General features: G+C 52.5%; 1 protein-coding gene across 1 annotated transcript; it reads right to left on the bottom strand.

Moving 5' to 3' along the window:
- Window positions 1-218: 218 nt before the first annotated feature.
- LOC125956243 (phospholipase A1) lies at window positions 219-11281 on the bottom strand. Its single transcript, XM_049687959.1, has 5 exons — window positions 11213-11281; window positions 6013-6094; window positions 1251-1377; window positions 568-1178; window positions 219-466 (listed from the first exon to the last, which is right to left on the bottom strand). The coding sequence occupies exons 2-5, from the start codon at window positions 6056-6058 to the stop codon at window positions 219-221; spliced, it is 1032 nt and encodes a 343-aa protein (XP_049543916.1). The 5' UTR covers window positions 6059-6094; window positions 11213-11281.
- Between the last annotated feature and the right edge of the window lie 2590 nt (window positions 11282-13871).

Genomic DNA, 13871 nt, shown 5'->3' with positions numbered 1-13871 from the left:
ACCAGTTCAAAATTTCAATTGCAAATATCCCCTCCTGCAAGTTATGCAATTTGGTAGAGATGTAGATATTGGTTGTTCTTTTTTTCGACCCCCCCAAGGTCCCAATAGGGCCCCCTGTTTGTAGTTTGTAATAAAAAATAAAAATATATAAATAAAAATAAAACAAAACACCGCCGGCGTTTAACAGAAAACAAGCAAACAAACAAAACTCGGCTCGTTTATTTGCGCACCGCCCTCGAGATGGTCCGGGCGTACGGGTAGACCGTCTTGTCGATCGCGACGTACAGCGCACCGGACGCCCGCTGGCCGCTGAACAGCCCGAAATCGTCCCGGATGCCGCCCGGGCCGCAGTCGTTCCGCTTGAAGCTGTAGTAGGACGCACAGGCGGTACCCTCGAACACGTTCTGGCGATCGAGCGACGCCCGGAAGTACTCGACCGCCTTGAAGTGGCTGCAGATGAACTGCACTGTTGTGTTGTGTTGTGTTGTGTGCAAGAGAAGGGAAGAGAGATGATTATAATTACACAAGAGATCTGGACGAATGGCAATCGAAACCGGCAGTCCTTACGGTAGGCTTTGGTGGTGTCGTTGTTGACGAGCGGGAACTCGCAGCCGGGCTGCGGGCTGGCCCCACTGTTGGCGTAGTAATCCTCGTGTCCGAGGTTCATCGTCGTACCGATGATGTTCTTGTCCGTGTGGATCGCCTGCACGAACCGGGCATCGGTCCGATCGAGCCGCCGATCCGTCGACACCGGTATCGGTTTGGTGAAGCCCGGTCCGGCCGGATCGAGCCCGATAATGTGCGGTATCCGGCCGCCCAGGTACGCCCCCGCAATACCACTAATGTGCGCCCCCATACTGTGACCGACAAGTGTCACCTGGTTAAGGTCGAAACCGGCGCGCGTCACCAGCGACTGTACGAACTTGCCGACGTACCGGCCCACCTTCGGTGTGTTCCGAGCGGCCAGATTGTACTCGACCAGCGCTAGCGGGCTCCAGTCGACCGCACAGATGTTGCCACCGATCAGCCGGACGTAGTCGGTGACGGTTTGCCGGACCCACGTCCGGTTCACGTTGTCCGTCCAGCCGTGCGTCAGCATCAGGAGCGGCTTCGCGGGGTCCAGCTTCTCGGCGATCCGCGGATCGTCCACGTACGCCTGCACGTACTCCGGTTGATTGCTGCAAAAGACCCAGACGCAGACGTGTTTGTGTGTGTGTGCGTTGTCTGATGAGACGTTTGTTGGGACTTACGTGGTGGCGCACCAGAACGTCACGTCCGTGCTGACGTCATTGGTGCCGAAGAACAGCTGGGACAGGGTGTTACCGAACGCCCCGATCACGGTCCCGAGCCGGTTGGCCAACAGATCATCCTGGTCCGCTGACAGAGAGAGAGAGAGACAGAATGAGACAGACATACCATTGCGGCCAATATCATAACGAAGCCGGACCAAACAGACCCGTTGAAGAACAGACTGCTCACCACTAGGCTACTATACTATGAGGGGATGATGATGAATAGTTAACCCCGCATTCCTTCTCTTCCCTTCGAAACACACTCGGCACTCGGGGTATTGGCACCTTTATTTGTTCTGTCAGTTCCATTCCCTCCATCCGCCCGCCAGGACCATGGGGTCAAGCCACTCGAACGTCGTCCAACCATCGGTCCGACCGACCATAACCGAGAACCTCAAGCTCGAGCTCGAGCTCGAGCTCTCTCTCTCTCGATGTCCGGCAACCAATCCGGCAGCCAATCGAATGGCAATAGCCTAGTCCCTGCCAGCTAGCAAGCCAGCCAGCCAGCAATAGTCGGTGTCGAGCATCTTATCGAGGTTCACACTCCGGGCCTGACCGCGCCAGGCAACCAGCCAGCCAGCTAGCCAGCCAGTGACCAGCAACGGACTGCTCACTGCAACTGATCCTACTGCTGCTGCTGCTGCTACTGCTGCTACTGCTGGCTGGTCTGTGGGCCGTGTGCGGCTATTTTTCAATTTCCACCCTCCTCCTCAAGCCACCCCCCTGGGCCACCCTTGATGGAATGCAAATTTTCCGCAAACAAAACTCCGCTCCACTTCCGAACCGATCGCCTCCATTGTTCTTGCGTTTTATGTTTTATGTTTTACGTTTTTGTTCCTCGCTTCACACACACACACACACATACACACAGGGGCGGAGAACTGCGCTGTTGCTGTTGGCGGGCTACCTTCTCGACCCTCTCATCGCGCGGACGCGACCAGCGAGATGAGCTGGCTATGGCCGGAATGGAGGAATTGACCGACTGCGACGACGACGACGACGTCACTTCCGCAGCCCCTCAGCAGGGGTGAAAGAGCACCCCGGGTTCGGGTCAATGGGGCCAGCCAGACCAGTGAAAAGGAGGGGAGAAACAACAACAAAACGAGAAAAAACCGTTGGATGACTCTCAACGGCAACGACGACGTTAGGAATGGTGCTTGTTGCTGCTGCTCCGGCTCCTGCTTTGTGTTCCATTGGACGGATGGTGGGGGGGTCCCAATGGTCCAGTCGGTCATCCTGGCACACACACACACACAGACACACCATTCGCCATCGATTATCGATTTCTTCCTCTCTCTCTCTCCCAGGTACTCGGGATCCGGATAGCAATCGCACCAACAGCCCACGTGACCCTTCTCGTGACCCTCTTGGTAGGCGCACTGAAGGAGGGGGGGGGGGGGGGAGCAGGTTTTTGTGAATGGAATCGCGAATGGTGAGCCGGCGCGCGCGTTGGTGTAAGAGTCGGTAGGTTCGTTGTTGTTGTTGTTGTGCGTCGACCTCTCAGCGAGAAGAGCCTCAGGCTTTGTATGATCCGCGCGCCATGTCCGAGGTCCTGAAGCTGGAGTGAAAAATGGCACACAACACACACGCGCATCCCGTGAGTGTCCCCGGAGGTCAAAAATCCAAAGATAAACCGAAATCGCCACGGCTCTGCAAAGGGGTTGCCTTTCCCCGGGGTGAAAGGGGGCCGTATTGTACTCCATCCACCCCTTCGGGGGAGGTTGTCCATTTTTCATTTTCAGCCGCGCGCGTACTTCTAGCTCTTTTCTTTTTTTTTCGCCCCCCGTTTTTTTTTTGGGCACCCAAATCGAAACATAATAAAGCATAAAGACCGGCTACGGGCTGGGGAATGGGGGTTCTACGACACGAGCTGACGACTACCAAACAGCATTCGGATCCATTTCGAATCCTCTGTGTGTGTGTGTGTGTGTGTGAGAGAGAGAGAAAAGGAGAAGAGACCGAAAGCATATTGTAGGCGTGTAGGTTGATGTGTAGGGGAGAAGGGAAGGGAGATGAGATGAGATGTCAGGTCCGGTACCGGAGCAGCCGGGTACGATTAATAGCTTCCCTCTCCCCCCACCCCCACCCCCTTTTCTAACAAACGTGTTTCTTGTAATTGCTGCGCACGTTTACAGAAGCGAACTGCGTAGCGCAAGAAGGTCCACCAGATTGTGCTTCGTCCACGCGCGATGCGCTAATTACTCGCTACACACACACACACACACACACACACACACACACACACACACACACACACACACACACACACACACACACACACACACACACACACGGACACGCACACAAACAGCCGTTAGTCATCAATCGATCGCGCGCACACACACACACAGCGCAGCGATTCGCGCGCTCAAACTCTTTCGCTCCGTGGAGGAGCAGCAGATGCAGGTGGAGGTGGAGGTGAAAGCGGAGGAGGTACACGTCTAGCCGGTTTGGGGGGCTGTTATGAGTTATGAGAGTTTCCGCCACGTGATTGTTAGTTCATCATGCATCTAACGCAGCAGCGCGAGCGAGGGCGAACGGTCCTGGGTCCTTGGTGCCAGCCAGCCAGCATGCCAGCAGCATGCCAGGCACACCAACCATAACTTATGCTTGTGCTTCATTTGAATTTAATAAATCACGAGCCAACCAACCAGCACAACCAGCCCCAGCGCCTCGATGATTAATCCTCGTCCTCCTCGCGCAGAAACAGCTCGCGATTAGCTGATCTCGGCTGCAGCAGGTGGTGCGTGTGTGTGTTCGTGTGTGTGTGTGTTTGTGTGTGTGGCGAGGACGCTAGGGGAGTGCATCCCTGGGTGCTATCCTTGGCTCGCTTCTCCTTCGAAGCAGCAGCAGCAACAGCAGCAATTCGACCGACAGGATACACACCTGTGCAAGTAATATCGCACACACACACACACGCACGTACACTATCATTGTCTACTGAAGGAAAGACAACGTTGGCAGCAGTGGCAGCAGCAGCAGCAGCGAACGGCAGAGAACGGCCACAGCGGAGACGTGGCATCGCATTCCGCTCACGTCCGCTCGAAAGGACTTCATCCCCCAGGTCCTCGGTCGGGCTCATCAAACTTTGAATGATTTTGCCCCCTTCCTCTTCCTTTCTCTCGCTCCTTCTCTCTCTCTCTCTCTCTCTCTCTCTCTCTCTCTCTCTCTCTTTCTCTCTATCTCTTTCTTTTTCTCTCTCTCTCTCGCTTTCTTTCTAACGAGAAGAAAAAATATTGCTCACTCGCTATCCAACGAAGCAGCACAACCTTGAAGAAGGCCTTCTTGGGGTACTGCTTCTGCTTCTGCTGCCACACTAACTTGTCTGTGTCGGCATGCATCCCCACACACGGACACACACACACACAGAGGCGCGCGCGCCCGCTACACCTCAAAACGAACCGAAACCGACAAACGAACGTCGCGTCCTTCGCGCGCGCTTCGCTTCCCTCCTTTTTTGCAAACGCGCTGGCCCCTGGTGCACGCCTGCCAGTATGCAATTTGTGTATCACGACGTGGGCGCGTACGCGTTGCAAGCGTATTTCGACGCTCGCTCATGCGTTACTGCTGCTGCCGTCGCGTCGCGTCGCGCGCGAGAAGAAATTGATAACACGAACCGCACCGCAATTTTCGGTCGAGGAGGAACTCCAGTTTGTTTCTCGTTTCTGGTACACACACCCTTACACCCTTACACACACGCACACGGAGAGAGTCGAGTCCCCGGGAAAAAGTGCATCCTAATCCAGCTTTGCCCTAACAGACGGCGAGATTCTGGCTATTGCTTGTAACACTTAACTCTCCGCAATTGCAATGCACCTGCAGATGATGGTGGTGGGAAGGGGGATGAAAGGAGGGGGGGGGGGCTGATCCCTTCTCCCCACTGAGCGCAGTGAGCGAATATGAGCTCAGAACCCGCCACGGAGTGGCCACGGACGACAGTGCGGACAAAGCTTTGCGAGATTTGATGCTGATGATGATGCTGATGGTGATGCTGATGGCTTCGGGTGCTGATAGCCTCCATTTTACACCGACCGCTGCCTCCTCCTCCTCCTCCTCCTCTGTCTCGTGCGGCCGCCTGCCGACGAGAGATTCGAGAGGCACTCCATTAGCGTTGTCACTGGTGAGGGCAGCCCATCTCACCCGGCGGACCGTGTCAACTGTCAGCTGTCACTGTGTTGGCCTGACTTCATTAAACGCTTGGTCGTTTGAGGAAGATGTCAGCAGCACGACCACCATCCATGGACCGCGAGACCACGAGACCGAGATGTGACAAGGCGCGACCGCGTGCGCCCACTCCGCGTGTGTGTGTGTGTGCATGCATGGGGCTCTAGGCGCTGGGCAAGAAGGGAGCCCCCTTACTTCCTCTAGGTCGGTTGGTGCTCGGTCAGCTGGATGAATTTAACAAGCGCTCCACTCCAGATTCACACTCCAAGATAAACAGAAGATGCCCCGGGGGGTGGTGGTGGATCCCCCATCCCCCCATCTCCCATCCCCCAACCCCCCCACACTTTTAGGGCGATTAAGGCGCCGGTTGTGGAAAATGGTTTGTGGCAAAAAAAACAAACCGAAAGAAAACGTGAAGTGGAAAGTTCTCTTTTGGAAAACGAAATTCTTTCCCGTTCCGGAATGGTAATTGGCCCGGTGTCCAAGGTGTCGCTGGACTCCCGCTAGAATGCAGCCCCGGAATAGTCTGTGGGAACGTGGCAGCTCCAATACTTACGCAAAAAGGACAGCAAATCGTCCTGCCGGGCACTGTAGCTGACCATCTCCTCCGGTGACAGGTTCGGTCCACTGTAGTAGTCCTGTAGTAGTGCGGTTGTGTGGGTGCAGAGAAAAGCGGGAAAAAGAAGCAGAAGAAGAAGAAGAAGAACACGTGAAAAATCATCGAACCGAAAAACAACTCAAGAGATTAAGACTCGATGATGATGATCAAATCGACCGATCGATCGCATCCTCTACCTTCTCTGTAAAGCGTTAGTAACAGTATTGTTCACGTTCTGCTGCCCATCGGCTGCAGACAACACTCTGTTTTTTTCCCCCTCGATCAGAGCCCTCGAATAAATCGCTCTAAATATCTTTTAACGCTTCATAAAATGCTCCTATTAGATCTTTAGCAACTTAAGGGGGGGCTTCGGTATTTTATTTTATTTCTTCGCATTTAATTTTTACATTTTATAACGAGTGCTTATTCTTTCAAGAGTACTGTGTAAAATTTTGGTATCAATCGAAACGAAACTGACAAAGATATGGATTTTTGAAAATCCGCCTTTCATATAAGGCTCAAAGCATTTCGCGTCTTTAAGAGGGGCTTCGGTATTTTATTTTAATCCTCGCATTTACTTTTTACAATTTTTTATGAGTGCTTATCGTTTCAAGATTTGAAATTTTTAACATGTAATCTGTACACTATTTGCCAGGTAGCCCCGTCGAGATTTTATAAAAATTGTTGATACTTTTTTTAGATAATATTTTTAATTATGTAAAGTTAAAGATCCTCATTTTTTGAGGCAACATTGAAAAAACCATCACTTTTTCAACTTCAAAAATCTGCCAAAAATCGAAAAATGGGAAATTCGACAAAAACTCGACGAGGCTACCTGGATAAACTTATAATGTAACAAAAGAATATTGATTTGTATATTTCTGATGACCCGGCACGTGGCTACGGATTGGGCACCGCAAAAAGTACATTTTTGCAGACTTGCCTTTCTAGATTGGATGCCATGAACGTAGTTTTGATCAAATCTTCCCCAAAATAAAACCAAATATTCTTTAAAAGTTAACGTTTAATATAATATTCACTTGAAAATGTCAAGTTGAATGGTTTCTGCACAAAAAATCGTTAAAAATAAGCCTTTTTTCGATCCGAAATAACCAAAGGCCCCCCTTAATAGAAAATATAATAAAAAATGTGGATGAGGGAATCAAAAAAAAAGCGAAAAGGAGTTGTTCCATAATAATAGCGAGGACATTACCTCAAGGGCTGCGTTTTCATCGATTTGGGACATGGTTAGGGTATTGTTTTCCTATAATACCAGGTGTCTGCATATGAAACCGCCTTTTTTTTTGTCAAAAAACACGTTTATTCTGCGAAAATGGAGAAACTATGTGTAATGGAGAAACTGCAATAGTTAGCTCTACATTTTTCCTATCTTTTAGGCAATTTACACTGTAGGCCGTTTCTAAAAAATTACATTGTAGGTGGTTTCTGGCGATTCTCGTTTGTTACATCAAAATCACCATTTTTAAATTTTAAAAACTACTCTTTACACTTTGTGTTTCATGAAGAGCATTCTCACCGTAAGCTTCAATAAGCGTTTGATGCGTTTCTGTCGCCTGTTTTCGAAAATAGAGACATAAAATGAACGATGTCCGCATTTTGCAGTTTTTTATGCAGACGGAACTTGCCATTTTGTACATAATAAAAATATTGGTTGTAGTGTGAAATTAGAACTATTGCGCAGCCGATTGTTGATTAACAGATGCTGAACGAACAAAACAGAAACATCGAGAGCTGTTCTACGGTTCCATTTGGCGTAGAGAATAGCTATAGGGACACGGATGGCGGTTTCATATGCATACACACCTGGTAAACTGTGTAGCTTATGCAATAGCCATCGCTGTATTGATTAACGAATGATGATTTTCTTGCCCGTTAAAGTAAAATGTATAATTTTCAAACAAAAAATGTCTCGCAGCTGTCTTGATTGTTGTATTTGTTTACGTTGAAGCTGAGAACCAAAAACGGGGAGACATTCCAAACAGTCCGTGACTTTACGTGGCACCAACAATAAACATCATCAGCGTTCATTGGCGTTCGGTGCGATGGATTCGAATTGCCAGGTAGCGGTTGCGTGTGCGTGTGTGTGTGTGTGTGTGTGCGCGATCGCTGTTCAAGCGTTGACAGCAGCCAAAGACAAGTCGGAAAACCGTTACGCCAGCATGCAGCAGCAGCAGCAGCCGGCAGCAGCCGGCAGCCAATAAATGCCTCAACACAAAACACACACACACACACGCAAGCACACCGAAACACACACTCACGATAGCACAGAATGAGTGAAGTTTCAGCTGCGCGTACGATAGTTTCAGACGTCAGAACCGTTTTCCAAAGCTCTCGCTGCTGCCGGTGTGGCCAGAAGCAGAAGGAGAAACGTCCGTAGATCGTCGGACCACCCATTTCCTGCCATGCACCCCGCACCCCCCGGCTGCACCCGTCTGTCTTCCTGCACTGCCGCTGCTCCGCCTGGGGTGGCAATGTATTTCCGGGTAATAAAAAACCATTAGACTCTCGGTCGGCTTCCAACTCCAGCTCACCGTTCCACTTACAGGTTAGAGGGAGGGGTGGGGGGGCACCATCTTTAATATTAAACGGATTATCCCCTCCCACGCAGCCCAGCAGCGGTCCGCAGCGGTCCCCAAAAGCCCAGCAGGAGTTGCCGCCCCTTCCCTTCGATGACAGGCGCTCGCCCAGAAGGCGAAAGGCGAACGACAGAACGAGAAGGTAAAGAAGGGAAAAGGCGCTGACCACAGGTGCCAGCGCAAGCCGGATAGTTCCGCTGCATCCGTTCGCTGCTGTAAAACGCTTTCTTCTTCGCGGCTGTGTGTTGGTGAAGGAAGGGGAGGGGGAGGGGGTGGGCGCAAGCAGACGGGGGGGACGTTCACCGTTTCACGCTAAATGATATATTGGGATGACAATGGACAATATTATCGGGTGCTATAGCTCCACTACTGCGGTCCGTGGTCCGTGGATGACGACGGATGAGCCCGGGGGGGGGGGGGGGGGTGGAAGGGAGTGAGAAATGACCGTTCCGGGTGTCCAGTCCGGGCGTTCACCAGGATTCCCGGGCAAGCGGATTGCCAAGATGCCATACCACAAAGACAGGCATGCAAGCAGAAGGAGGAGGAGGAGGACGAGGAGGATGAAATTTGACAGTGGTTTCTCTCTCTCTCTCTCTCTCTCTCTCTCTCTCTCTCTCTCTCTCTCTCTCTCTCTTTCTCTCTTCTCTTCCCCCTCGTTCCTCATGTACCACCAGAATGCCGTGAAATGCTGATCCTGACGTTCTGTGACCGGCCTGGAGTGGAGTACTGGATAAATGATCACGATCGTCCGCCGTCGTTTGTTTGTTCGTGTGTGTGTCCTGTGTGTGTGCGCGAGAGGTTTCGGATTCCCACTTCGGCCACTTTACACCTACTTTACCTACATCCCCCTGGTCGGCGTCAACCTGTTGGCGGCCCCCTAACCTGTGGCGTGACGAAGCGAAACTCCAACAACTCCAACAAAAACAAGGGTCAACCAACCTGCCTCGGCCTCGGTTAGGACTTGGAATGATGGATAGAAGCCAGCCAGCCAGCCAGCCTGGGACTCCTCGCCTTGGTGTTCAATAAAAGCGAGCCCTGGAATGGGGGGGTGTGTGTTACGGACAGACAAGGGGGAGGGGGACGGTGAATGAATGAAAATAAATTGCAATATTTCCACATAATAAGACGGTACCGCCCGGGTGGCACCCAGGAGGCACCACTGGCGGTGTTTTCTGATTTATAATGCCAACACCGGCTGCAAAAGCGAAGGGGAGGGGGAGAGGGATGGGGAAGGGGAGGTCTCGACATGCTTTATAGCCACACAGTGCACAGTGCACAGTGCACGCGCTGCGCTGGAAAGACGAGCCGGTTCGTCTCGCCTCGTCCCGTCCGGGGGGTTGCTATTGCTCTCTCTTTTGTCTCTCTGGATCATCTGCTCTGAGGACGAAGTGTTTCCAAATTTTCGTCCGAGGACAATCCTCGGACAGTGGAACCTGTCGTCACCTCGCACAGACACACACACACACACATGCACGCACACACGAATGGAAGGAGGGGTTTGCCGATTGACAGGATAGGTAGGTCGCAGGTCGCAGACCGCAGTCTAAAGCGGCTATTAAGGTCGGCCTTTCTGGATTCTATTACTTCATAACGTGGTCTGCGCACACACACACACACACACACAGACAGACGGTGGATCAGGATCCGGTGCCATCAATCTGAGAATTGACAGTATTCCCATCACAGCGTCCCACTCGACTCCCGGGGCTTGAGTCCGAGCTTGTGCTGCATCTGTGGCCATTCCGGCGAACCGGAGGGTTCTCTCGATCCATCCATCATCAGCTCAGGTCCCCCGGAAGCCCCGGATAAACGAACCCCCCAACCCCCAACCCCCCTAGCGATGCATCCATCTCACAGAACCATCTCTCGCTAGTGGAGGATTCACTCTCGTTGACTCACCTTGACAGTAAACTCGGTGGGGGGGTCGTAAACCCACAACAACAAAAGCCTCACCTTCCTTCCGCCTTCAGAAGTTCTACCCAGTGCCCATCCCCTCCCCCTCCCCCGTGGCCACAGTAGCACACGTCTTGAATCAATCATGCAAACATATTCAATAACTGTCACGGGATTTTATTACATTCCAACGCGGCATTCTGCCTTGGCCTGGACCCGGGACCCCGGGGGCGACAACAGGTGCCGTAAAACCCCCCCCCTCCCCCTTTCTCCTCCCCTCCCCGTGGCTTGAACACCGCCACCGTGAAATTTGCATTTGGAAAAAGAAAATGGCTACAGCAGCAGCAACAGCAGCAGCAGCAGCTGGTCTCTGTAAGGGTGGTTTGATGCTATTGCTGCAATACCGGCAGCAGGCAGGCAGCAACACTGCAACCAATCTCGGCGACACGCCATGAACTCGTCCTCCCTCCCTCCACCCCCGCGCCCTTCGCGTCCAAAATCTAATTTCAAACAAACGAATGACGGTTACGAAAAAACTACGTCTGTGGTCGGAATGCGAGTCGGTGGACGAGTGTTTTTAAAATTGAATTCCAACCCCCAGGGCAGGTGAGGCGACACTTACCCCCTCTCCGGCTTCCAGATGCAACCCCCTACTCACGAATACTCACCGGTCTGTATCGTTGATCGTCGGTGTACGGTGCTCCCCGGACGGCCAGCGCCAGCAGCAACGTGCTGGCCAGTACCACCATCGCACCGACCACCGGTGGGGGTGACATCCTGTTTCTTGCGGGCGGGGGATGATTTGTTCTCTCTGTTTCTCTCTCCTCCTTCTCCTCCTGCTGGCTCGAGCGGTTTTTGATTTATGCAACGGGGACGCGCACTCCAGGGAGAAGGTGTCTTTAGCTCGGCCACCGGGGACCGGGGTTGATCGGTGGCGATTCTATCAGAAGGGTTGGTGGGGGATGGGGGTGCGGGGTGCGTTTAACGCGACTCTCTTTTACACTCTTGCGGGTTTCGCCCGGAATTCTGCACCCGAAATACGGCGTCTCAGAATTCGTTGTTGATACTGATGTTGATACTGATGATGATGACGATGCCCCGCTGCACCTCACAGACACCAACTAAAGCGTTATCCACTACTGTACACTTTCTCGGTGTGCCAAACAGGCGGTGAAGGGTGAGGGTTGCAAGCGTTTGATTGTGTTTGATTCTGCGAAGGAGAAAAAAGAGAAGAAGTAGAAGTAGATGAAGATGAAGTAGTAGTAGTAGTAGTAGTAGTAGTAGTAATAGTAGTAGTAGAAGAAGAAGAAGATGATGATGATGATGATGATGATGATGAAGATGAAGGAGAAAAAGAAGAAGAAGAAGAAGAAGAAGAAGAAAAAGAAGGAAGAGAAGAAGAAGAAGACGAAGAAGAAGAAGAAGAAGAAGAAGAAGAAGAAGTAAAAGAAAAAACAGAAAAGAAGACGCAATATAAGAAATTAAAATCACTGGATTACCGACCAACTGACTGACAGACGGACGGACTGAGCATGACCTAAACACCTAAAACCTAATCTTGAAATCGAAGCCCTGATGCCTGATACCCTGCACCCTGGCCAAAAGGCGAACACACACATCCGAGTCGTGGATTGCCAATTAGGGCGCCGGACCGCGCTCCCTGCCACCGCCTCTGCCTCTACCGCGAACGGACCAGCAAACGGACCAGATGCCAGCCCCGGACCAGATGCTGCTGGAGCTGCCCCGAGCGTGCCCATGGTCGCCAATCAAACAGCTGTCGCAAGAAGAGGGCTCGTGCACTAGCTAGAGCGGCAACAATTGCTCGATGCTCCCCCCCGATGCTGCAAGGTCACGCAACCACGCAACGCAGGCGTAAGGGGCGATTCAAATCAAGGTCACACACAGGCGCGCGCGCGCGCGCAGTTCAGGTTCCGAGCGAGGGGTTTTGGGAACGGGGTTTGGCAGAACGCGCTAGAAAGCGCGCGATCGCGAATGAAATACTTCCGCACTGCGCGTTAATTGATGATAATCTGCACCAGCAGCACCAGCTTGGAAGCGGTTCGGGTTGACAGATGACTCTGGGAGTATTTCGTTGTTGTTATTTTTTCGTTTCTTTTTCTTTTTTTCCTGCTCGTGAAATTTTGTTTGCGAACGCCGCGCCGAACGTCAACGCCACGACGCCGATGGCGACAACGGCAACCGGGACCGGGAACCGGTCCACGCACCTCGCATACACGGCGGCAGCGGCGGCGGCGGCGGCGTTCTTTCCGAAAGTGGAGGAACTTTCTCCTCGAGAGCTCCAGTGCTGGCTGGCTGGCTGGCTAGCTGGCCTGACGCCAGCTAGCGGTCTTGGGAGGCTGGATAAACACGTCTTGACCGTCGGTGTGACCGAAACCCGCGCACACACCACCCCCGCCCGATTCACACCCACTCTCTATCTCACTTCTTCTTCTACTGCTGCTTCTACTGCAGCTACTGCAGCTGCTGCTGTCTTTTTTTTCTCCCGTAGACTTCCAAACATTCCCAGAGGTCATTCAGGCACTTCGTGATCGTGAACTTGATCTTGATGGCCAGACCGCACGTACCTTGGTGTCTAGCGGGTGTCTAGCGGTGGGTCCTAGGCCCGATACACACACACACACATACACGCACACACACTCACACGGACCGCGCAGAATGCGACGCTCACGCACGACGCTCACGGACGAACACTCCTGCCGGAGACTAAAGGCCGACTAACGGTCTGAACGGCCCGGAACCCGGTCAGTGTCCCGGCCCGGTGCCCAGTATGGCATGGCCGACATCATAGATCCCCATTCCCGCAACCCTATATCTACGGTTTGTGTGTGTGTGTGTGTGTGTGTGTTGTTTTTTTGTTGTTTTGTTTACCCCTCGCTCCATCCCACGGGCTATTTGATCGCTTCGCAGCCCGAGTCCGGGCCCGCGATCATCTTTATCACTTTCTCCATCCGGGGACACCCACTCCGGGCACCAGCACCCCCCGGGGGCCGGTTCTCTCTCTCTCTCTCTCTGTGTCGCGTGCGTTCGCGACGCGCACCAAGGAAAAAGGAGGTCCGCAGGTCTCGGGAGTGGAGTTAAGGGAGGTTTTAGGGAACGGCGACGGCGGAGAGGAGATCGCCGACACTCCAAACATACACACACACACACACACACGACAGCTCTTTCTCGGCGACACTTTCGACAGCCAGTTCCAATGGCCAATGGCCCCGGTTTGATCTGTCATTTGTATATGCGTTGTCTCTTTCTTTCTCTCTCGCTCTCTCTCTCTCTCTCTCTCTCTCTCTCTCTCTCTCTCTCTCTCGCTCT

This window comes from Anopheles darlingi, chromosome X, assembly GCF_943734745.1.
Source record: "Anopheles darlingi chromosome X, idAnoDarlMG_H_01, whole genome shotgun sequence".
NCBI lineage: Eukaryota > Metazoa > Arthropoda > Insecta > Diptera > Culicidae > Anopheles > Anopheles darlingi.
The sequence above is the reverse complement of the archived record's forward strand: the minus strand, read 5'-3'. Positions and strand labels throughout refer to the sequence as shown.